General features: G+C 35.0%; 2 protein-coding genes across 2 annotated transcripts in view; one reads left to right on the forward strand and one right to left on the reverse strand.

Annotated features, from left to right (window-relative positions):
* Nucleotides 1-447: 447 nt before the first annotated feature.
* On the forward strand, nucleotides 448-1086 carry LOC145683633 (uncharacterized). The gene has a single exon (XM_081754971.1). It carries the CDS (start codon nucleotides 448-450, stop codon nucleotides 1084-1086), a length of 639 nt encoding a protein of 212 aa, XP_081611097.1.
* A 9070-nt stretch (nucleotides 1087-10156) lies between these two features.
* LOC145683741 (uncharacterized) overlaps nucleotides 10157-27401 on the reverse strand; it is a 179973-nt gene continuing 162728 nt past the window's right edge. Inside the window, exons 10-13 of the mRNA XM_081755271.1 lie at nucleotides 21855-21905; nucleotides 21185-21232; nucleotides 20108-20161; nucleotides 10157-10397 (exon numbers count right to left, since the gene is read on the reverse strand). Coding sequence (XP_081611397.1) covers nucleotides 10333-10397; nucleotides 20108-20161; nucleotides 21185-21232; nucleotides 21855-21905 — 218 coding nt within the window. The 3' untranslated portion in view covers nucleotides 10157-10332. The remainder of the gene's footprint in view (nucleotides 10398-20107; nucleotides 20162-21184; nucleotides 21233-21854; nucleotides 21906-27401) is intronic.

Here is a 27401-nt window from a genome sequence, read left to right on the forward strand (position 1 = left end):
GGTGTCAAGTAGTAAGCCTGTGAAGTACTACTTACCTGCCGAGGAGATCTTTGATGTTATTGAAGCATCACATGTTGCTGTGGGACACGAAGGTCGAGATAGAATGAAAGCTGAAACTTCTAGGAAATATGCCAACGTTACGACTCAAATGATAAATATTTTTTCTGTCAATGTGAGAAACATGTCAACGGAAGAAAAGTATGAAAAAGAAGGGCTTTGTTTCTAAGCCAATACTTCACACAGAAATGAACAGCCGTTGTCAAGTGGACCTGATAGACATGCAAGTACACCCTGATGGTAAGTTCAAGTTTATCATGGTATACCAGGATCATCTGACGAAGTTTGTCTTACTGCGAGCGCTGCAAACCAAAAGAGCTGAAGAAGTAGCCTACCAACAGACAGACATATTTTTGACATTTGGTGCCCCCTGCATTTTACATTCTGATAATGGCAGAGTTTGTTAATTCTGTCATCAACGAACTAACGACACTCTGGCCTGAGTTAAAGTTAGTCAACGGAAAGCCCAGGCACAGCGAAAGCCAAGGGTCAGTAGAACGGGCAAATCAAGATATAAAACAGTCTCCATACCGTGCGATGTTCGGCATTGAGCCAAGAGTAGGACTTACGACTTCAGCACTGTCATCAGATGTTCTCCAAAACATAAACGATAAGGACGACCTCGTGAGTATTATTGAGGACATGAATGAGCGCCTTAGTCAACATGAAAGATTTGATGAAGGAGAAAATGGGGCTGGTCCTAGTGCGGTTGATACCACATCATCCAGGAAAGAAGCACTTGAAAATTTGTCAAAGCAGGCCAAGAAAATGAAAGGTATCTCTGATGCCACCCATCCACCTGTTGAAGTGGGAGATAATGTCATAATACCAATCCTGGATGTGGACAGAGCAAAGGCGGATTTTCGGAATGTCATTGGAGTTGTTCTAGAAAAAATGAAGATCTGCACAAGATGGGAACCAAGGATGGAAAGCTGGATAAATTATATTGTAGGTAGGTTTTCTGTCTTTTATGTGCTCCTTATTCATAGAATTTGCATTAACGTCCTAAACAAGCTAAGGAGCTTCTAACGACGGGACCTACAGGTTAAAGTGGGATCCGAACCATTGCTCGGGTTTGTATCCGAGGCGGAGGGCTCCCAGCGGGATTTAGAGCCCGCAACCACGCCCGCAGAAGGCCTTACGCATTTTCATTTAAGGCCTTTAAGCATATCTGGTACACGCCGGGATGGGGTACGAGATAGCATATGGGAAGGAAGTTGATTAAGGCCTAGTTTTATAGGTACTATCACATTCCTTGATTGGTATAAGAGGGATAAAAGCTGGAAATCCTCAGTCAGGATGATAGGCCGCTGGACGCGAACTTGCGACCTTCCGAATGCGAAGCCAGCACTTTACCAACTGATCTATGGCCGCTCGGTAATTAAGAGCTATATTGTATATGTTAACGCTGTTGACTAAGCTCCCCACCACATTCTTTTCTTTCTTTTTCTTAAGATTGTGGGAAGTTGTAGCTCACTATCACAATTTTGGATAGGAAGCAAGATAGAATTTAATAAGTCTGTGATCTGAAAGGATTATTCCTGTAAACAACTTATTTTTTTGTTTAGATTTTTGAGTATTCAGCATGTGACATCATTATTCACAGCTATTCAAATTTCTATACAGAAAGTAAATTGTTTACAGCGCTGATCCTTTTAGATCATAGAATTACTTAAATTCTGTCCTGCTTGCTTTCCAAAATGGTGATAGTGACCTACAACTTCTCACAATCTTCAAAAAACGGAAAAATTAATGGGGAGGAGCTTGGTCAACAGCCTTAACCATAGATGTTAGTGTTTTATACGTATCTGTAATATTATTATTAACCGAAATAATGATGGATTCTTCACATCATTTTATGTCAAAATAATTTTCTGTTATAATGTCCATTATGTTTTTCCGGAACCAATCCATCTGTTGTTGTCTGCTGTGTACTCACCAGTAGATTGATAACATGTCACGAACTTGATCCCGGTAAAAGACTGTTGTTTAGCTTGTGAAACCTGTACTCGTGAAATGTGCTTTAGTACATAGGCGTTTTTGTAGGAAATACGCAGATTAACTACCGGTGTTTCTCTGAAATACTAATTATGACGAGTGTGGAAATTGTGCGTTAAAATACATTATTATTTTGTTTTGAAAAGTCATTATTATTTTTTATATAAGTGATTCAGGATTCCCACACCATGTGATTAAACAAAATGTATCTGTTGTAGGTCTGAATTTGACATTTGCCACGAGCAGTTCCTGACACCAGTCGAAGTACCAGATACTGAAATTTCGTTGAGAACTGCACCCAGGAAAGCATATTAACCCCACAAGGGTTCACACGTTGTGTGTGCAAGAAAGCATGTATTTCGAATATATGCTTGTGCAAAAAGAAAGGTTTTCTCTGCAACTCAAAATGCCATGATAGTTTACCTTGTGGTAACAAATAGAAACATTTCAGATGTTTTAGCAATAAAAACGTGTTCCTTTGTATTTCATAATAAATATACAATATTACGTCAGTAGATTGGCTTTGGCACCACCGAATTGAATAAGTAGTAGTGCAATAGTAGTGTGTATTTTACCTTGTGCTAACATACAAAAGCATTTAAGATATTTCTGCAAAACGGAAGTCTTTTCTGTGTATTTCTTAATAAATAAGTGTTTGTATAGAATTGTATTTGAACGACAAGGATTCACATGTTATGCATGCAAGAGGGCTTATATTTCGCAAGGTACTGCAAAAACAAAGGATTTCTATGATATTGTGAGTGCGATAATACTTTTTAGAAATATATGGAAACATTTATGATGTTTGTGCAAAAGAAAAGTTATTTCTAAGTTTCTTAATAAATACATTTCTTCAGGTTTCACTAGTAATATTGTATTTTAATGAAAAAATAGTAAACTACGCATTCTTAATAAGCGTTGTCAATTTTACAATTCACTAGTTAATACTGAGTTAATACGAAAGGCTGACAAAACTAGTTTTAACTAGGGTATTCTGGTTTCAATAGATTTCGGGTTTTGACGGTAACACATTTCAGTTAATACTAGTTTTGACTAGTAATAACACATTTTAACTAGAAGGAAAAATAGTAAAAACTAGAACTACCTAACTAACATCGTAAATTCTAGTATTGACTAGTTAATACTAGTTCTTTCGAAGCGGCTTTGAGAAAACTAGTTTTAACAAGGAAATTCTAGTTTTACCTAATTTCGGGTTATGACGGTAACATATATATATATAATGAATATTGAATAACATAGAAAGTAAGATAAAAACATGTCTGTTTGGTTGGTACATAGTTACTCATGGTAGTTTGTTCCGTTCCCGAGTTCTGTGGCCCCCAGCGTTGACTGTAGGCTTGGGGTTGTATTATTGGAATGAAACTAATAGTATTATAAAGTCCTGTTTGGGGCCCTTTGTTTTCCTTCGAAAAATTGTCTCCAAAATTCAGTTGCCTCTTATACACGAAATTAATATTAAAATGTCCAGCGTTTGATTTGAAATTAAAATCCCCGCCAATCTTAAAAATGGTCATATATTTGATGCCGCGGGAAACCCATCTCTATCTGGGAACATTGGATTCAACTGGCAGCAACAGTGCACCGATGCGACAAACATGAGCTGTGGGGATTCAAAGTTTGCTAACAGTGTCTCCCTCCGGCCCTACCATCACAAATTCAGAACCACAGACTAGAATATACAGATCGTAAACTCTGTGAAAAACTGGAAAAATGTTACGGTATTTAAAAAAAATATGCTTAAAAATTAAGGTGCCTCATATAGTCCGTAAAATACGGTAATAGAGAATTAAAAGATTAGTTTCTTAGTAACCATTCTAAGGGATTGCTACCATTGAGTAGTTGATTGTTATGTCCATTGTAGGAGTAAATGGTTTACTGAAAAATAAGAACAAAAAATCAATCTAGTAAAGCTGACCGTAGCATAAAATTGATAAAAGTTGTTTCGAAATGAGTTCTTCACAAACGGAAAGATCATAGTGTTGGTTTGTGGTGATTATGAAAAATCTTTGAGGTTAAGGTCTCCCGATTATACCTGTTAGACTAAGGAAGACGATGATTAAAGCAAGCGAAAATGATGATGGAAGAATTGGTGGAATGAGAAAGTGGGAGGAAACGGGAGTACTCCGACAAAACCCACAAGCACGATGTTGTCCACCACAAACTTACTTCGCCGGGGATCGAAACAGAGACCCTACGCACCAGAGGTAAGCGCTCTACAACTGAGTCATAGTACCCCCGTAGTAATTATGGAATAGAATGGAATGATTAGGGGGTAATGGGGACGTCGGCACCGAGGCTATGTGTCCTCATCACGATAAATACGACTGGTCAAACACGGACTGCAACCAAAAAATGCTAACGAATATACTACAAGATAACAAAAAGCGCTTCTAAACTAAAATAAAAACCAAAAATAGGAGAAAAACGAATAAATATATAACAAAATCAAATGAAATCTTTGAGTGTTACGTCCCACGGTTATGCCGGTTAGGCTAGAGGAGACGGTGATGATGAGAGATGAATGAAAATGGTGGAATTAAGAAAGTGGGAGGAAACGGGAGAACCCAGAGAAAACCCACGCACACGGTGTTTGTCCACCACAAAGTTCACTTGGCGGGAGTAGGGCTTGAACCCGGGACCCCAAGCACCAGAGGTGAACGCTCTACCACTGAGCCACCGCGGCCCCTCCCTGTACTATATAACAATATCAGTACATAGAAAAAACAATTAAAAAATAAGAATAATAATATAATAGAAGCAGCAATAAATAAAAGAGCAAAATACTTTAAAAAGGTCAGAAAAAGTGAGCAACGTCAGAAGCGTGCACAAATGCAAGTACACCCCCAACAAAATCAACATGCTTTCAAAGTGCATAGTCAAGTTTTAAGAAGAAATATGTGACACTGTCTGAGATTTGAGTATTCAGGACATTCGGCAAGAATATGCCGAATACTCAGTGATACAATACATTCCTGACAATACGTTTGGCAATTATCTTTAACATGACCACACTATAATAGTTCACTTTCAATATATTGCAATAATATGTTAAAATACAGAATACATTTGTGTAAACTAAAATTTACGTAATTTTTCAATACTAACTACAGTAGCTGTATATGTACAGGGCGGGATGTGTCACAATATTTTGGGAACAGATTTCTCACATCAAAGTAAGAAGAAAAAGCTCTTATAGACCTGTGCTCAAAAGTGGATAGTTTCGGAGTAATAGGGTGCCGAAAACATGAAACAAGTGAGCTTCATAGGTCAAGTCAAGTTCATAGGTCAGCTTTGATGGGATCTATAGAAGTCTGGTCAAGACATCACTGAGGAACTGGTATGTGATCTATCCAAATATCCATGTTTAAGAATGCTACAGTACTTGCACACTAATGTTTAGAGAGGTAGGTGGAGAGTGATCAACAGGGCCCGGATTTTGTTGACAAGTCAACTTTTTTCTATTACGCATAGGACAAGGCAAGTTGAAATAAAAACGTTATTCATCAACTCTAGGTTCTAAAAATATATCTTTTCAGGGTCAACATTTTGCCACTTTTTGTCGTTTTGAAGTTTTAGGTCATTTTTTTAAAAATATTTTAAGGTAACTTTTAGGTCACTTATGGTCTTTTTATTCTTTTTCTTCTACATAAAGAAATCTTAAAATGAACACTGTTTACGGATTTGAAGAACACGAAGTTAAATGATCTCTTTTCCTGCTTCCTGACTATTGGGGTGGAAAAACTGCATTCCTAACAAGCTCATGAATACTAAGCTGTAGTTGGTTGACGAGGGGTGGGGGTTGGTAGGTGGTGAAACAGATGGGTTTGGGTTGTTGACCACATAAGATATGATCAGGTGAATAACTAAAAATAAATTGGAAGGCGTTCAAAGATTTTAAACTTTTTTTTTAACTATGATTCTCGTGTATACAGTCTACACTTGCGAAATTTGATTTCTAGTTTCAAACTTGTACTGAACTTGTACTTCCTTGTTTCAACTCGCAAGTGAATTGACACTTTCAGTACTTACAATACACTACAATGGACTGATCATTGAACACAACATTTGATCAATGGGCTGCAGCTAACTGAAACAAAACTTTTGAAAATGACAGAAATGATATTTAAAATCCAGTAGATATTCAAAAAATGTCCATGTTTAACGAAGTATAAGTTTTAAAAAATGCAAGTTTAAAGTAAATTTTAGGGTCATTTTACAGGAGTTTTAGTGTCATTCTATAGGTCACTTTTGAGAAAAGTTTAGGTCAACAAGATCCGGACCCTGGTGATCAAGTACTCCCAAACAGCATCTCTAAAAATGATTGTGCACGTACCGAAGTTTCTGAAAGATGGATATTTGGATAGTTCACATACCAGTTCTTCAGTGATGTCTTGACCCAATTACGATTAGTCCTATAGTAGTGGAACTATGGACCTTTAAATTCCAATTCTTCACGTTTTCGTCACTCTGTAACTACAAAAACTATGCGCTTCCGAACACAAGTCCATATGAACTTTTTTCTTATTTTTTTTTTGTACTTCCAAATATTGCGACAAAATTTTTGTACCACCCTGTATAACAATATATATGGTATTTCCACTCTATTTTGACATTTCTTTAAATTCAATACTTCTTCAATGAACCACAAATGTCTCACTAGAGAAGAATTCACTGCTGTCTATGGCTATCCTTAACGTCATATTTAGACTAAAATATCATAAGAAACTGCTTTCACAAAAGTAGAGATAGTCTTCGCCACGTACGTACGCAAGGGGTGGGTCCTGGAGGTCCGTACCCCTCCCGAAATTTCAACTTTTGCGTAAATGTAGCCCAATTTTAGGGGCAATTTTAGGAATTTTAATATAAAATACCCTCATATTGAGTTTGAACCCCTCCCGAAATAAATTCCTTGGTACGCTACTGGTCTTCGCCATGAATTCACTCTGTATAGGGTAGAACTACGTCTAAGTTTATGAAGACAACTTTCTAATTCCTATAGTTCTGTCACTACAATTTCAAAATGTGAAAATTTAACGTCTCTTGTGATACAGGTTACGTAAATAAAGGCTTAAAGTTTAAATATAACGGGGTAATCTAGTAATCAACGCATCGAAATGATATGAGAGATAGCCATATTCGATTATCAGTCCATGCACAAGTGTTCGCTCTAAAATTTAACGCAATTTCACATATAGTAAGTTTAGTTGATCTTGATTACGAATTTAACGTCCTTCTCAACACAGAGACTATATTAGACATGTACTTACAAAGCAAAGTATCCAAACTGCTGGAGCTAGCACTGGGAATCGAACCGGATCTCCAGCCCCAAAGGTGCATACACTAATCATATAGGTCTGTTAAAATTTGGTATCTATAACTACGATTGTTTCTTATGTTTCTCAATTGTTTAGAAAAGCAATGAATTGCTTTTGATGATGTTAAATTTAGGACGAAGCACTATGGTGTATATACGAAATCAGAAAAGTCTTCTTTTGCCTAAAATAATGTACACGTTCTTCGAAACCAACAACGCAAGAGAATTCCAACCAGAAGGGTATTTTCTTTTTCTTTCTTTTTTTTAACAAAGAGCTTAAGAGGCCTCATCCCGGCGAAATTAAAATACCGCTAATTTTACAGTAATTATGTGATATCTTCAAATAGATAAAAGATAATCGAAAAGTGGAACAAGACCTCCCTAGACAATATTATTCTGCGTGAGATACCGTTATCATGACTCATTTATCTGCTTTTGATTTCCAGGCATTTAGAAAATTGGCATTTATTTTCGTGTTTCTAAATAACTGCAAACGGAAAGCTACTAGGTGACTCGTGATAACAGTACCTCATGCAAAATAACATCGTCTAGGGAGGTCTTGATCCACTTTTCGATTGTATTTTATCTATTTGAAGATATCACATAATTACTGTAAAATTAGCGGTATTTTAATTTCGCAGGGATACGGACTCTTAAGTAACTGAATCACACTTTGTAGAAACAAAGAACATACCAGGATAATCAAAAAGTTTCCGGAATGTCGTAGTTTTGGTATTTATGGTGCAATCACAATGACTCTTGTACAACACAATCCTTAAGTTGTCTAATTATAATTTTTAAAAAGATGTGAACAGGTCATAACAGGCAGTGTACGAGAAGTGCAGCTGGACAGAGGAGCTCGTGGTAATTAGTTGGTGTAGTGTCGCAGATCACGTAACACACAAACACCAAGTTCATGTGTAAATTGGGGAAATCTGCTTCGGAGACTTTGATAACCTTAAAACAGTTCAAGTGGCACTGCTTAAAAAAAAAAAAAAAAAAAAAAAAAAAAAAAGGCCTTAAAGGTACTCGTTTCGCTAGCGTAGAAATATTAAATCCAACGTGACGTTTGAACTACGAAAAAAAGCCAAAAGAGGACTTTCGTCTGTGTTTCCAACAATGGCAAGCGCAGTTGAGCAAGTGTGTGCGTGTGTTCCGAAGAAGCCTACTTTAAAAGGGTGTCTTCCCATTCGACAGTCCTATAAGCGACAGGAACTGTTAACAGTCCTATGAGCGACCAATTCGATCTATTAAGTGCAGTATGAGTCACCGATTCGTTCATACTAAGATAATGGAAGAAGATAAGATTCTCTCTTCTTTAACTTGTTTTATGCTAATGTGATTTAGAACCTAACAAAATGTATTATGAAAAATTTCGCTCTACCTGAATTTAATATGTGAGAATGCACTCATTATATTAAAATCTTTTATACGTTTTTCCTAATATTATGTTTTTTGAATTAATTCCTATGAATACATTGACTCTATCAAGGGGAAAGCTAACTAAATATTTAGAGTAGCTCCGCCTTTGTCTATGATTCTAATATAATTAAAAATGACATGTTAAAATGATACGGAGCATAAGTTTAGATTGAATATGTTTATGGCATAAGAAAGAAATCAGAAAGAGGTATGGGCGCCAGAAGAAAATTTTCTAGGGAGGAGCATCTCCATGGTTGTTGTATCACGTCTGGTATATCTGGTATTTAATATACGTGGTTTGCTATATTACGTATACATTTTTGTGAGCCAGGGAGACGACCCCTGCCTTCCCATCGGGTGCCCATGGAAAAGAGGTGTTCACCACTTGAGGATATCAAAGAAATCTAAAAACACAGTGTATTCGAAGAAATTATTACACAAGTTACAAATCTCATGCAGGACTTAACAGTTCGTCTAGTTATAAGGGATTATTTCAGATTGCTTCACGACAAGCTTTTATGTATAAGTCAAAACAAGGGAAGAAAGCAAATTAAGCAATTAATTTACGTTTTAGTAGCTTACAATAGGTGGGGGGGGGGTACGGTAGTTTAAAGAGTTTGTGTACCTTTTGGATTGTTTTACCTTTAGGAATATACTTTTCATGGAAATATCCTTGTTGTCTCGTTATTTGATATATTTATGTCAAATCTAACTCAAAATTAAAATAAGTTTTATTTGCACTCACAGTATAGGTTTTATTTGACGAACAGTATCACTGGCACGTATATATTTCATACCAAGGTTGTTCGGGCGCTAATAATGCCAGAGGCAAACATATTTTACGAGATGGAATCATATCATCTTCCATCATCTCAATGTAAATGAATCGGTCGCTCATAGGACAGATAACAGTTCCTGTCGCTTCTAGGACTAATTCCTTTAAAAGCGATTAAGTAATTGTGTACTTATATTGTGGCAAGAAAGAGTTGCAACAAACTTCCGGTCACATTTTCACTGCCTGGTATTATAGCAGCTACATTTTTATGAAAACGCAATACATTTCAAGACAAATAAACTATTTCGAAACCACAGCTACCATTGATTTTGTAGGCATTTTTAATTAAAATGTTAACTACAAGAGACGCGCAATTTGCAAAAAAAGATATATTTTGGTACCGAAACGAAACGAATAATGTAGAGTTCCTATCTTATTTATAATCTTGACTACTGAAACTTATAACTACTTGCAAAATAAATAACTCTATAGAAGCAACAGATTAGGATAAACTTTATTGAAAAAAAAAGAAAGAAAAAGTTGATTGCCTGGGTATAAGGTTCGTAATCTACAATTATTTTACACAGAGAATAAAAATAAAATTTCATTTATTGGAAATGTTTGTACATTCAAAACTATTAACATTCAGTATGATCGTGAAACATCATAGTTTCGTTTACTTTTGTGGGATTTTGTCTCTTGGTTGGGCTCAGAGTAAAACAAGTTGTTCTAATTTTCCCTTTTTCTATCTCTCGGTTGTCTCTGAATTTCTTTCTTCATTTTCTCCTTCTTTGCCTGAGTCACTTCCACCTACAAACAGAAAAATAAACATAGTGTTACTAATTTAAATTTCTACTCTTTTCCTTAAAAAAAAAAAAAAAAAAAAAAAGCTGGTTTCACCTGTTTTTCCAAGAAGCTAATGTATAAGATACCCTAAGTTTGTTAGTAATATTTGGCGTCTTCTACAGTGAAATGTGTTTATTACAATGTGTAAGGAGAGTTGATACAATGTGTAGGGAAACTTGCTTATTTTTGTTTTATTGAAGTGGTTATATCTGTGCAAAGCTAAAGGATTTTTTTTTCCCGAGAAGCTTATTTTTTCCCTTAGTATATACGAAGTACTAACAAAATAACAGAGATTGTCGTATCTAGTGTTCCGGGATATGATCAAGGCGACCCAGGCATCTTTATTCATTTTGGGAAGCAGTTGTCTAATACCGAGAGCCAAGCAGTTTCATGCATCTCCGAGTTCGAGCTCAACGCCCGAATGGTCAATAACAACGACCATTCGCCCTGACGTCCCGGCTGACAGTTACAGTGCTGCTTTTAACTTCAATTATTATTAGTTGAGGCGTTTCTCAATGAATTTGTACATACTGGCCCTCGCAGTCATACGTCAACAACCAGATACTGTTCGTTCACCCGTCTTTCGTCGCAGCAACAAGGATGTATTGCTAGCTGTGAACAAGAGCTTTGACTTCATGAGTTCTTCTTTCTAGCTTCTAGAACGCCACACCTAGCAACGCTAGCAGCTTGGTTCCTAAGCCTAACCGCTTTGTATTTGGTCAGCTGTGGGAGGCAATAAGGACTTTAGTCCTAGAGTCTACCGCATTCCATGTGAATGTGGTAAGTCATATATTGGACAAACAGGACGAACCATTGAAGCCAGATGCAAAGAACACAACAGTTATATCAGACTAAACCAGCCAGGAAAATCCGGACTGGCTGAACATAGCATCAAATAGCAACATAAGATTTTGTTCACAGATACCGAAATAATAGCAAAATGCTCAAGAGTTTGGGACAGGAGGATAAAAGAAGCCGTTGCAATCACACAAGAAGAAAGGAACCTTAACAGAGACACAGGATTCCAACTTAGTAAAACATTGACACCAACCATATCCCGCCATTTCAAGCACCAATCAGAAGCCGTTATTTCAACCACCAATCAGAAGAGTCCAATCACATACATGACAACATAATACTGTGTCGGGGATTGAACCAACCTCGCTTTACTAGGATCGCTACACGGCATAAGCCTCACAGCATCTCCACCATGACAACATAATATTGTGTCGTGCCTATAAAGCAGGTATGTAATTGTTAAGTGACACAATACTAGTTGCTTCCATCTACTATCCAAAGTAGACAGGAATAAATTACTAATATCTCCACCAACCTACTTAGTAGGATTTTGTTTATCAACATGCGAAAGGTGATTAATAAATTATAAATTAGACATTAACTGTAATTATTCATTTATTGTATTATTCTTTAAGTAGAGTTTGGAGTCGGATGTTGTTATGTAGATTTAAGTAAAATAGCTAAATCACATTTAATAAATCTGTTGGTGAATCAGTCAATTCGAGAGTAACAGAGATGCATTATTACATACCTCGATGTAAACTGGATTCGAACTCCTGGACACGGAGTTCGTCGTCTAAGTTCCACACAGTGGATGGATGTCCACTGGAATCGCTGTTGTTCTCTCGATGGGATTCCAAGAACTGATCCAATAACGTCTCTCCTGCGACTGATCTCCGGGACTGATCCTCATTCAGTCCAACATTACCTTTTTATGTTAATTTTCATTGTGACGAATTTTGTTGTTCTCTTACCAAATTCTGCAGCTCATACATCTCTGTGCTGAAACTGTGCTGAAATCGCAGTTTCTGCATTTTCTCTCATTGACCAAATTCTCCAGACAGTTTACGTCTGCGATTTTCACAATTTTACCTAATTTTGATAATGTGTAATTGTTAACACAAATTTATACAAAGTTTTACATTTTTCTTGTTGCTTCAGTATTTGTTTATATTCTTGTGACACTTGCAGACTCGTGTCTATTACTTCATGAAAAACAACAATCATAAGCAGTATGTACTTTGATGTTATAATCTGTCTGTCTGCAACCTAATTAATTTCTCACAACAAGTTAGTTTATAAACAATACTTTACTTTTTCCTTTTTGTAGCCAATTAATAAAATTGAATGAATTTTGATATTAAAATATTCCTGAATTTTGGCGTACCGTGACAGTATATATATTCCATACACTCCATTGCACCATCATATTCGCCTGAAGATGAGGACGATGTCAGCCCTCGAAACGTCGCAAGATATAACAGAATTTACCTGGCTGCTAGCCCGAGAAGACCTGTTCACAATAAGGACTTTGTCTGCCTCGATTTGAAGCCATTAACCACCTCTGTGTGACGTAGGTCCACAGGAGGTGTTTCTTCTGTCTTTACGCTTATGACGTCAAAGGAGCAGTTGGATCAAAAGCAATTTTGAGAGCTTGATCTTGATAATCATTTTCTCGCCATTTTGCGATCTGGTCATTTCTTGGTCTTTTTCGATAGGGCCATTTCGATGGTTATTTCGTCTTTTGATCGTCTGGCTGTTCGAGACTTTTGAACTTCGCCAACATGGTTCAACAGCACCAGCTAGAAGGGGAATCATGAAACAACAACTTTGGTGAGACTACTGTTAAATTAAGCTCCTATCTCAAACTCTAGCAACATCCCAATTGCTACCACAAGTCTTTATTCGAATTATGCATTTTATTTCAATTCTAATTCTCATATATATATCTCACACTTTCTGTACACTAGAGACAGTGTCAAATCTAGTGATAATCAATTGTTAATATATTTGTTACAAAATGAGCGTTAAAAATTCTATACAGAATTCGTAGCCTGGATCCTCTTTTTCAAAAGAATTGAAGCTTTGCTTCATAAAACAAATTTAATAACAAAGGAAACAACGTGCTTATGAAAAAATATATGTTATAGTTTTGTCAGATTATTTGCTAAAACAACAGAATTAAATATGGAACTTGGTTTCAGAACTATGTTCATAAGATCATGATAGCAAATAAGGGATCATTACATCCAAAGTATTGTTCCTTGGTATATCAAAGCTAATGTCCCTTAGGACAATCATCGTCCTATTTAAAATCTAATTCTAAGAAAGAGGTACATAATAAACTATTTAACTCCAGAACAGGGGCGGATCCAGGACGGACTTGTGGGGAGGTTGTAATACTGCTACTTAGAGCTACTTTTAAGAGCTCCAATCTCTAGGATGGGGTTTGTTTATATATATATTTTTTTTTAAAAAAACCTTTTTCTGGGGGGGGGGTAATCCCTGGATCCGCCACTGCTCCAGAAGCGAAAACAAAAATTCCTTTTCACATACACACAAAAGAAAACAAACAGAAATAACTCTCTCGGTAAATTATTTCGTCATTGTATGAAATTATTTCACGGTGTGCAGATCACTCTTGGAAAAATTCTCTCACTGGAAAGAAAGAAAAATGTCTAGGAAGTTAAGGAGGATGTAGGTGACATGTTCCCTTGGTTGAACAACTTCCCCTCCTTTGATCGAGACTATGTACAGATAAAATATACTTGATAACCTTCCAGTTACGGGGAAACCACATGCTCCTCTGAAATCTTGAGGGTGATGGAAAGGTGTTAGATTTCTAAACCAATTTTTGTCATCTTTTCATTTTCTTATAAATACAGGGAGCCCATAATTATGCACATGATGTTTGACTGACTGTAGTATTTGTAATTCTGGACAACAAGTTACGATACAGCCACACTGTTTGGCCTGAGATTGGGAATAACAATCACTGAATTTAGAACCGTTAGTGTATGCCAGACAAAATTGCGGAACGGTGGAACTGAACGAAACTTTTCCGAACCGCTCGATCGTTTGATGTGGGTCTGTGGAGTGGCCAACTCGATCTTCCGTTTTGACACTATTTGATTTTTTTTTTCTTATGGGATGTTTCAAAAGACAAAGTGTATCAATATCGCATATGCAATTTGGGCGAACTACGGGAAGCTATTACAGAGGAGTTCCTCAGGATTGCAGTACGGGTCTCTTAAGCTGCTTGTGACAGCGTTCCTCTTCGTCTCCAGGCATGTATCGATTTGGATGGTTGCTCTTCGTCTCCAGGCATGTATCGATTTGGATGGTTGCTCTTCGTCTCCAGGCATGTATCGATTTGGATGGTTGCTCTTCGTCTCCAGGCATGTATCGATTTGGATGGTTGCTCTTCGTCTCCAGGCATGTATCGATTTGGATGGTTGCTCTTCGTCTCCAGGCATGTATCGATTTGGATGGTTGCTCTTCGTCTCCAGGCATGTATCGATTTGGATGATTGCTCTTCGTCTCCAGGCATGTATCGATTTGGATGGTTGCTCTTCGTCTCCAGGCATGTATCGATTTGGATGGTTGCTCTTCGTCTCCAGGCATGTATCGATTTGGATGGTTACTCTTCGTCTCCAGGCATGTATCGATTTGGATGGTACATTGGTAGACCATTCCATGGAGAACAGAGATTAAAATTCTTGTAAGGAATGGTATGAGAGTAGTGTGTTTATTTTCAATTTTATTTTCTTTGTGGTTGACAAACACCGTGCTCGTGGATTTTCTCGGGGTTCTCCTGTTTCCTCCCCCTTTCTTCATTCCACCATTTCATTCATTTCTCATAATACCCGTCTCCTTTAGCCTAACCGGCATAAACGTGGGATGTAAAACTCAAAGATTTGATTTCATTTTCAATTTTATGTTTAAGTTATGTTGCTAGTTTCTTTACCACAGTCTTTGACATATGTTCATAACTATGTGCCTCCCTGTACGTTCTACTATTTGGTGTAACATGAAGAAAATACTTTATCTTCTAAATAAATAAGTTTTGGTATGATAGCACATACCATTCAGAAATAATCTTCAATAAATTTAAGCTCAAACTAAACATGGAAAAACTAAGACCATTAAATTATGCTGAAAGGGTATGGAAAGAATCAAATTCTATAAGAATTGGAACGGATTGAATAGAAGTGGATGAAATTTGTTATTTTGGAAGCATTATCAGTAATGAAAATAAATTGAGTTGAAAAATGCTTTATTCAATTCAATTCAATCTATTTTCATTACTGATAATGTTGCCAAAATAACAAACTTCATCCACTTCTTCTATTCAATCTGTTCCAATTCTTATAAAATTTGATTCTTTCCATACCCTTTCTGCATAATTTAAGGTCTTAGTTTTTCCATGTTTAGTTATAGAAAATAGATATATGAAAATAGTGAAGAAAAGGGTTGTGATGACAAAGTTGGCTTTCCAAAATAAGAAAAAGCATATTTTCAATAATAATTTGAACTTTCGACCAAGAAAATTGTTTAAATATAAAAAAAAAAATGTTTGGAGTGTTTTGACATATGGAAGTAAAACATATTTAAAACATGGATATTTGGAAGCCAAGAACGACGGAATTAGAAGCCGCTTAAATGTGATTTTGAAGAAGATTGGACACGGAAGACACAGAAGAAAACGACTGAGGATGTGGTGAATTGGACACGGGAGAAAAAGACTGAGGATGTGGTGAATTGGACACGGAAGAAAAAGACTGAGAATGTGGTGAATTGGACACGGAAGAAAAAGACTGAGGATGTGGTGAATTGGACACGGAAGAAAAAGACTGAGGATGTGGTGAATTGGACACGGAAGAAAAAGACTGAGGATGTGGTGAAAGTCTTATTGGACATGATGGGGAAAAGATAAGATGATCGGCTATCTGATAAGACACAACTATTAATTACAACAAATACAAAGTATGATCAAAAAGTACGGGGAATGTAGTTGCAGAGTGCCATCTGTGGATGTTGTATACATTTCAACTAGTAACTCCATAACCTAGTACAGCCAATGGCTCAAGTTTTAACGAGTTATGACATGTTAGTTGGCTTCCAGAGGCAGAAGAGTGAGGACATGTTAAGAGTGTCTGTCGCGCACCAACATAAAGGTTTGTTCTAAGCTGCAAAACAGAGCCTAATAAGCTCACGAAATGTTAAAAATCAGTGTATGGCAATAAAGCGGTGACATTGAAGACTGCTTACAAGTAGTATGAACGATTCAAAAGCAGCAAGAATTCTGTTGAAAACGAGAAACGATCGAGAAAATTAAAGGACATAACTGTCATGTAATTATTTAGAATGAAAAAAATCCTAGTAAAAATATTCAAGATTGAAAAGTCAAATATGCAATTTTCTTTTTTATGGAAATACACTTTCAAAATCAAAGTAAAGAATGAGTTTTCACGGATAACAGTACTTAGTGATATAATAAATGAGTGCTAAAGTTGTCATGAAAATCTAAGTACTTAAAAGAAAACAAACCAAACAGAGAATAATTAAATAACAGCAAATTTACACCTTTAGCACTTAGATCATGAGGGAGGGGGAGAGGTTGCACGAAAAGAAAGAAGAACAGAAAAGTATTGTGAAACGTTCATGTAGGCGAAGAATAAATAAATACTTTTCTGTTATTCAATTTTTTTGTTTTCTTCTTACTTCAAACCCTTCCTACCTGATAAAAGTAAGTTTGGCGAAAGTACTTATAGTACACATTTAAGTCTCACTATTTACTCTGGTTTATTGGTCTTTTGTGCACTATAGCTTAAAGTTAAGCTTTATTAAAAGCTCCAAATCTTTACATGTCCTAACAATAAACAGAAAGCAATTTCAAATTCGGTATCATCATTATCAATTTTCAAATAATTATATTGAAACAGTACAGTATAAGTTGCATTTAAATCGTTATAATGCATTTCTGTAAAAATACACGAATATCAATACCCAAATCTAAATTCAGTTACCGTTTTTTGTCTTATTTTGAAATAACTACTTTGAAATAATTCACTTTTTAAGTTACGATAATCCACAATAGCTTTAAGTCTGCAAATGCCTGCACGTTAGCAGCATCTATTGGCATAAAACAACTAGTAACATCTAGTAGGTTGACTGTGTACTATATTAAGAATTAACGTTACTGACAGACTGACATGTTTTGGTATTATAAATACCATGCAGTGTTGTTTGTCTATTTTCTGATATGTAATCATGTATGTATGTATATTCCAGAAAAACTTTGGAATGCCAGAAGAAATTTTAATCATACTTGGTATACATCATTTACAGTCTGGAAAACAATACTGTAGGGTTAGACTGTTTTGGTACACCTAGAAGAAGTGGTAGGGATGATGAGAACATGATCGAAAATGACCGACATTAGTTCAAATCCAGTTTTTGTTGTTGCTAAGATGAATAGTGACAGTCCAGATGGCGTTTAAATCCAAATTCAGCCCTCGGAAGCAACCTTCGGAGAGGGGAATGGGGACATGGAAGAATAATCGTAAATGACCGATATTAGTATAGAATATATAGTTTTTTGGGTTCCTAAGTTGATTTGTGATAACAGAAAGAGCGAAAAAGTAGTGGTCGACAAAAGGACGCGTAGGGTTTAACGCATCGGTAAGGAATACCGGAGGTCCCGAGTTCGAGTCTCAGTCCGGTCATTCACTTTTACACTCTTTGTGTTAGAATTCGCACCTATAGAGTTAATGGTGTGTAATATTAAAAAATCAGTTGTTTCTTTCTTTCATTAGTATATGTGATTTGTGATAATTTTGATGCCTTTTAATTCCAGCTTCACACACCCTAGAATGTCTAGGGCCAATGAGAGGTGGTGACATAATATTGATCGAAAACGACTGATTACATGATTAGTATTTACCTCAACTGGGTTTTTAAATCATGTCAATTTGATTGCAGAGATTATTCTGTACAGGTAGATGTTTCGAAATTTGTGTCAAAAATAGAGTATCTTTTGTATTTTTGACACTACACTTTCATTGAAATACGTAGGGGAAAAGGAAATTCAAATATTATCCATAAACCTATTTTTTCCGTGCGAAGGACGGTCATTTCAGCTATTATATACTGGGTAGACCATTCATTTTGATGAGGCCATGGTAGCTCAGTGATAGAGCTTCCACCTCTGGTGCGCAGGGTTTCTGATTCGATCCCCGCTCAGACTTAGTGAACTTTATGGCGGACAAACGCCATGTTCGTGTGTTTTCTCGAGGTTCCCCTGCTTCCTTCCACTTTATTCATTCCATCATCGCTTTCATTTGTTATCATCACCGTTTCCTTTTACCTTACGGTGGGATGTAAAACTTAAAGCTTTCTTATATATATATATATATATTTGCCGGATCAATAGTGTTGCCAAGCCCTTATAAAGATATATTTTTCAAATGGCACTACATCTTACATATTTCAAATCTACATATTAAACGAAAACTTACAATATCATATTTTTTTTATTCAATATTGCAAAATGAGGACACTACTGTGTTACAAGCATCAAAATTTTGGTTGCCTCTATAGTAGTAATAACATAACTGAGATCAATGAGGTAATGTACATCCAAAGTATTTTAGATTTTAATACTATAATTACAATATGATTAATTTCAATTGTATATTAACAAAGATACAAGGGATTAAAATTATCACTTTAAAAAAACATTTATTATTTCGAAAATCTACTTAAATAAGCACCTCGTCCATTATCTTATTTAGTAACAGTCTATGATGCCGACATATCAGTCAAGAACGATGCATTGGCAGAGGTTTCACTGGAGCAAACTCTTCCATGTTCCAATTTCAGCAAAAATTTCTTTCAACGGATGCAGTCTTGCTGGCAACTAAATTTCGAGCAGCAAATAAAAGTAAGCTTCCTTCAACATAAACCTTTTTTGAAAAATTTGCGATCATCGTGTACTAATTGCCAGTTATCCTGACTCCCTTGTTTATTGGATACCCTCATCTGAAATATTCTTATTTAGTGCGTACTGTGAAGACCATATCATCTCAGTGATTTTTCAGCACAATCTTGTAGAATGTCCGAAATACTCAGATTTGAGAGAATGTTGAGGAATGGCTGAAAGTGTTAGTAGGTTTTTGGAAGATAATATGGTCTTTAGCGATTACCTTCTCACTTTTGTTATTAAAATTAGAATAGCTATCGTGGCTTGAGGATTTTCTTACTAGGTTTCTTTTGAAGTTATAGTTACTAATTTGACTATTTTTTTTTAGTTATTTTCTTGTTAAATATTTTATATTTTGTTCGTTTAAATCTTTTAATCCTATTTTAATTCTTATAGGACAAGACAACCTTATCGTGACGGTGAGAAGCAGTCTTCCCATAAATCCACCTTCATTCATTCATTAACTTTGTCGTTGTTAACGTAAGATATGGGTGGGTGGCTAAAAGAGTGGAAATAGGAAATGCCTGTCCGTAGTCAGGATATACTTATAAAAAAATATTACTAGAAGAAATAAAAAAGTATTACCAGAAGAAATAAAAAAATATGACATTATAATATTGTGAAATTCGCTTTTGTCTCATTTTCTTTGTCCCATAATTTGTGACGATTTAGTACCAACAGCAGTATATCTTTTTGTCCATTATCTTGAAGATCAAACATATTACTAAATCTGGTAATAAAAAGGTTCGTTGACTTAATTGTAAAATACTAATAAATTGTCAATCCTATTCAGATTTTTCATCATAAATTTTACATTTACTAGGCCAAGATTTCTAGACTTTTCTTCAGGCGAAAGAGGGTCTTCCCTATAAATTAAAAATCATTATCTTACCTTCTACCTCTATTGCAAATTCCACTTTCAGCTTTGCATTTAACTTTATACCACCTGCAAAGGAAAATTTAAAAGATAATTTACTCTTGTAATTATAATACTCACAACAATGTTAGTATAATTATCCAGTTTCGCCTAACGTTACTGAATTAATAAGCAAGTGAAAGTAAGATTGCGAAGTCTGCATATGTTGATGCTTCAGCTGTTGAACGACATGAATTTTATTAGGGATAAAGTTTCAAACGGAAACACGCCCCTACGGATCAAAGTAGAATAAATAAAACTTGAAAAGGTCCCGTCGTTTCAAGTATCCGGGAAATATTTTTATGCGACACGCTTACTGCACTACTGTAATGAAAGACAAACAATCTGTAATTGCATCCCAAGTTCTTGAATTGAAATTTGATTGTTAACTTAATTTCACATTATTCTCATAAAATGTTACATTGTGTAGGAAAAAAAAAATACAAAATGTTTAAAATACTTTTAGAAATATTAAGTAGTATTTTCCTAAATTTATTGAAGTTTTTTGATTTTCAATTTCTTCAAATTTGATTGTACATTTTGATTCTGGACTTAGGCTTCAATCTAGCAGGGTATATTCAACAGAAATATCTTCAATTTTTTTAAGTTGAAATTTTAATTTATTTTTCTATTTTGTTGAATGCGTTACGACATGCTCTGCATTACTTACAATTTGATACTAATATCTCGAAATTTAAAGTAGGCTACCTGATTATCATTTACAATAGCAATTTTGAGCTATTCTTTGTCGGACACTTATTTCCAGAAAATAAATCTAATTTGTGTCGAACAAGTAAAACTACAATATACCTATATAAATTACATGGATCAAACCAGGTAACTGGTAAATACAGGTTGGGCATTTACATTTTAACTAGGATATAAGGGTTAAAGTAATATATATTCTTTAGGTGATGAATCCAAAACAAAAAAAAAATCATTTTTCGATATCTCTTATCAGAGATTTAATACTCAAACCGGAAGTAGTAAATCTGTACCAGTTTTGAAAGAAGAAATAAATAAATACGTTATTGCACTCATCAATAAACTTACCTCTCAAAGCTTCGGCAATCACTTGTGGTGTTCTGTTTCCTTCTATCACTGAAAGAAAAAAAATATTTATTACAAAAGCAGTTAACACCCAAAAGCATATTAAAAGATTATGTTTAACAAAAATAACAAAACAAGGAAACATTGAGACAAATACATTTTCACTTAGAAAATATTAATATCTCAATTTTTAAATGTCCCGAAGTTCAATTTTCTACTGGCGCCGAGGTTAGAATATCATAATCTTTCCACGAACAAGTAACTTGCAGATATTTGCACTGCTGATAAAAATAGATATATCACCAAATTTAACTCTTTACATACTTCTTTTTCCTACTACTTCTGTCTGATGTCATACAAAAATTCGTAGAAAAATAATGATTTAAATTGTTCTTAATTTTAAAGGCATTTTTGAAAATTACAAAGCTTATTTTCCCAAAAGTTATAACTTGCTATATTATCATGATTGTTCGTACATTTGGAAATCTTTTACATTAAGTAGGACCAGCTGTTAATAAGGACCGCGAAATATATTTAATAGTTTTAAATAAATAAAATAAAAAGTTTTAAATAAATCTTCTTTTAATTTAAGATTGCCACAGAAATTAGATTCACTAATAAGTATAATTTTACATGATATTTAGAATCCATTTAAAAGCATTGTTCTTCTTACCTTTTGCAGCAAGGTCAAGACAAACTTCAGCTAGCGCTCCAATTACATTGTCTGAAACAAGAAAATTAACGTAAATAAGATGCACTTCTTTTACCTTTTATAAATGTTAGTGTTCATGTGTTAAATGAGATTTTACATTTGCACATTTTTAGAAGAGTACTAATATTCTCTTCTTAATTTTTCGAATCTTTCTAAAAGAGTGCAAAATTTGTCTTTGAAAGCTTTCAAATATGATTTTAAGAGGGTACTTTTTCTTTTTTAAAAAAAGTGCAATATTTGTCTTTAAAAGCTTTTAAATATGATTTTAAAAGGATACTCTTTCTAAAAGGGTGTAAAATTTGCCCTTGAAAGCTATCAAATATGATTTTAAAAGGGTGCTCTTTCTAAAAGAGTGGAAAATTTGTCCTTGAAAGCTATTAAATATGATTTTAAAAGGGTGCTAAGATTTCTGTTACACTCCTTGTAGGGATTAGGCTTTTTTGCATTTCTCTTACTCATTTGGTTTGAGTTCAATGTTTCCTTTTATCCCCGACAGAACATACTATTTAAAGAACTAAGATCTGAGTCATGGGTTTGCCTATGAGACTAGACTACACGAGACAGAACTTTAGAGGAAGCACAGGAGATGAAACAAAACTTTCTATACAAGCAAATACACTTTCGACACGAGATAACTTTTATGACACATTTCCTAGATGTATCCAAAGCCGTGTCTTCACTGTTAGCCTTTTCCCGTTTTGCCTTGTGATTCTTATCCCAAGAAACGTCAATCAAACATTGGTACTTAGCCCTAATTATTTGTTATCGTAAGGTAAAACTGGAATTCCCGCTTTGCCTTACAGTGATTTGCATATATTGGTAGCCCTGCTTGAGCAAATATAAATGTAATTAAGATGTTCAACCGAAGAATACTGAGAAACTGGAAAGAAACAAGTTTCACAGAGAAAGAAGGTAATAATGTAATGAATTGGGATTCAAGAGTTAATGATCAGAGGGCTGGGATGGACTGGCGAACTTTGGCCCACAGTCAAATTTTTGACCCACTAGTCCGACCTTTTTGGCTCACGAATCTGGATTTTCGACGCCCTACTGCAATTCAAGGGAACAAAGTTATATATATATATATATATATAGGGGTGGATCCAGGATATGATCAAGGGAGGGCCTAAACCATATTTTGCCGTTTTATCCAGTGTAAAGCAGGATCGAAGCCCATTTTATCTAGTGTACACCTGAACGTCAAGGGAGGGCTGTAGCCCCTATAGCTCCCCCTTGGATCCGCCACTATATATATATATATATATATATATATATATATATGTGTGTGTGTGTGTGTGTGTGTGTGTGCATGTATGTATGTGGCGAGTGGGTGTGTACAGAGCGTTAAGTCAAAAATTAAATGTTTTAGATAAATCGAATTTGAAAGGTCAGGCACAAATCCAAAATCCGGTTTTGGCAAAATGATTGGCTGTTGTACCTCTTCATGTTAATAGGACTGTTTTTTGGATTTATGTCTGAAACCCAAAACCGGATATTTGGATTACAAACCCAAACTTAGTCTTGTAAGTCCTGGTGTGCATAAGAGTGTTTTGTACGTATAATTTACATTCAGATGTACATATAATTTAATTATATGCATGACATTAGCATAATTAGCATGAAATTTTCCTACTGCGACAAAATCGTTTTCAGGATCATATTTTGGCCACTCGCCGATGACATGAGGCACAAATATTCCCTTCTTGTTTCGACTCGCAGGTTCAAACAAACGTGTTTGCTTCGAATCTGCTGCCACTCTCTCATATTCACGTTGTCATTTTTCATTTCTCTTTACCGGATTTATTTTTCTTTCTTTCGTCATATATAGAGACAGTAGAATCACTTTTAACACTATTCATCTTATACGTACTTTATTTTTTTTATCTTCAATGACAATTGTGTCTACAGGAATAGAATTGCAACTCCTCGAAAACAACTGAAATCGGATCAGAAATACAGAAAAGTTTTGACAAGTGAAAAAAAAATAATCCTCGCCGACACTCTCTACTTATGTATAAAGAAAAAGAACAAATTAAAATGATAATTGTCATAATCGTATAATCATGTTTCATTTATGACGCAATGAAAACATTTTTGCAGAAACTCCGACTCACAAAACTTCTCAGCCATCAATGAGTCTGAGACCAATTTTCACTAGTGTGCAAAAAAAAAAAAAAAAAAAAAAAAAAATTCAAGCAAAAAGTGTATAACTATATTTAGGTAAGAAAAAAAGAATAAACTATTTCCAAACCCAAAGGGAGGTTAGTTTTATTTGGTAAAATTAACATTTAAAAAAATTTAGAGCTACAATGAACTTACAATAGCGATATATACAGGGATAGCCAGGGGGAAGAAAGGGGAGCTAGCCCTCCAACCCATATCCTTCCAAATGGGGCTCGCTTATGTTTATTAAATTTGTTTAATACTTACAGCCAGGGACGTGAGCAGAAATTCATTTCGGGGGGAAGTTGTCCAAATATGATATGAAGACTTAAATTTAATATGAGTATTTAAGTTTAATATTTTAATTGCATTAGACAAAATTTACAGAGAATTCGGGATTTAGGAGAGGGGATTCAGATCGCCAGGACCCACCCCCTGCCTACAGCAAATGAAGAACGTTTGTCATATAAAATGAAGTATTTTTTTTAAAAAAAAAAAGAAGGAACAATGCTAATACATTAAAATATTTAAAAAAAACGAAATTAATCATCCACTCTGATACTCTGATTTGTCTAACTGGATGCACAGTTGCGTATTTATTGCTATACTACATATTATACAATGGTGTCTGAGTTCAATCTTATATTTTCTTCGAGCTTTTTCTTCTTTCATTTATATCCATAAAAACGTGAAGTCAAACAAATTCACTTTCATAAATGATTTTTGCTTCCTTATAATGGTTTATAGGTACATTTTGTACAATCTATTATCCTAAATTCGTGTACTACGAAGGCCAAAGCCTTAATAAAGTAGCGCACCCAGCACATAGTAATAAATGTATATGAATGACAAGTATTTCCAATAATTATTGAAAATGACCATATTTTATTTATTATAATCAAAGCAACCCTTTTTTGATTTTTAAAAATAGTGTGCACGGAAAAATTTTATAAACACTCTGATACTAAAAGATGTTGAAATCATCTGTCTAACATTAGCGACTAACATTAAATTTTCAAACAAAATATTTTTCTTGGAAATATATACTTTGTAATGTAGACTGACACGTGAGTAGTAAACAGATTTCTCTAATGCAATATTTAGGTACTGTTGATTATTGTATACATATGGAAAATAAATAGCATCTTGTATAGATGTTCTGTACTTCTTATAGTTACTGCACTTATTTTGTTATATGAATAAACAAATCAAATTGTATCTATGAATGTATTTTCAAGCCTACCAACATGAAGTTCGTAAGGCGAAAAGGGAAAATGCACACGGTGATTTCCCGTTCCGTCTTATATGAAGATAGAAAACAATAACAGGTTTTACATACAAATTTCATTGCTAGAGGTCATACGGCGAAACGGGAAAAGGCGAACAGTGAAAGAATCATTCAAAGCAAGCTCTCTCCGAGAATTGAACTCGGGACCACGTCCACAGAAATCACATGTGTTACCCACTAAATTATGAAGAAGGACGAGTTTAAATCTGAAGCCTTAATAGGACTGCTCAAATATTTAAAAAGAAGTAAATGAAAAATGTCTTTCTCGGAAAAGTGCTGTGAAAAATGTTCCCCATTTGTCTTTCACTTATGGTTCCGTGACACGTGTGTATGATACCATTCTAAATTCCGATTCATTATGAACACAGTGACGTACAAACAATGAATCTAAGGTAGTTAGAATGCGAGCACAATATTTCTAAATAAAAGAGTACAATTTTCTTTTTTTGCGTAATGATAATATTCCTAAAATTCTAAAATTACAATACTTTTCTGAAATATGTATTGTACGTCTGTCGCAAATCGCATTGAGGTGTATCGTGTATGATTCACACCACCCAGGGACAAGGGTGTGAACTCACACTCAATTTCACGGGCATGTTTCAGAGTAAATTTCATTTATTCATTACTATATACAGTGTGTTTCAAAACAATACCGACAACGTTTGGGAGGTGATTCGTGACACCAAGATAAGACGAAAAGTACACATCAACCTGGGTGTAGAAATCCGTCATTTCGGAGTTATATGCTGCCAAAAACATGAAAAAATGAACTTTAATGAAAACTATGGGACCTACCGTAGCCGGGCCAAGAGTTCATTTAGAACTTAATATGTATGCTATAAAAAAAATGCATGTTTCAGAATCCTGTGGTACTCATGCAACAATTTTTTTGGAGGGAGTTCGGCTCCGGAGATATAATCTGAAGTACTCACCAACTGCCTCTATAAAAATTGTTGCGGAAGTACAGCAGGATTCTGAAACATGGATATTTGGATAGGGCACATACTAATTCCTAAACGAAGTCTTGACCCGACTACGGATCGTCCCATAGTATTGGAGCTATGGACCTTCGGCAGCCTGTAATTTCGAAATGACGGATTTCTGCACCTAAATTGGTCTATATACTTTTTGTCTTATCTTGGAGTCAGAAATCATCTTCCAAACGTTGTCAGTGTTGTTTTCAAATACTCTGTATAAAACGTGCGTTTTCTTGGATAGTTAAAGATTATCTACTAGTAGCAGTTGAAATCGGTAAGGAACGTATATTTTATTTTGGGATTTTCCAATAACTTATATTGCTTATGACTGAAGTTGGTCATCAGAAAGATAAAAGTTTCCAATTTTTAGAAAACATTTCCGTTTTCTTTTTAGACTTTACACTTACAGTCATTGTCTCGATTTGAAACTTGTCAGTGTCAAGCTGATGAATTTTATTTTAATTTTAAACAAGAACACTTGACGGTACCTTTAAGAAAATTACAATATTTTGATAAAACATTAGATTATGCGGCGTTCAAGAGGCCTAATCACTGCGAAATTAAAATATCGCTAATTTTACAGTAAATTTAATTATGTAACATCTTCAAATAGATAATAGATAATTGAAATGTGGAACAAGAGCGCTCTAGACAACATTATTTTGCATGAGGTACCGTTATCATGAGTCACCTAGTAGCTTTCCGTTTGCAACCATTTATAAACGCGAAAATAAATGTCCATTTTGTAAATAACTGAAAATTGAAAGCAAATAAGTGAATCGTGATAACGATATCTTATGGTAAATAATATGTCTAGCGAAATCTTGTTCCACTTTTTGATTATCTTATATCTAATTGAAGATATCACATAATTACTGTAAAATTAGCGGTATTTTAATTTCGTCATGAAGGGGCCTCTCTGAAGATACGGTCATGGAGTCTAATATTTATGATTGTCATCAACTTTAAGCAAGGGTGAGAATCATTACGAACTTTACGAATACGTTTCAGGTTGACTTTCGTGAAAAGAACAAATCAGATCATGACATACATATTTAAAAGGCTGAAGAGTTACTT

Source organism: Thermobia domestica, chromosome 4 (assembly GCF_964235325.1).
Source record: "Thermobia domestica chromosome 4, izTheDome1.hap1.1, whole genome shotgun sequence".
Taxonomy (NCBI): Eukaryota; Metazoa; Arthropoda; class Insecta; order Zygentoma; family Lepismatidae; genus Thermobia; species Thermobia domestica.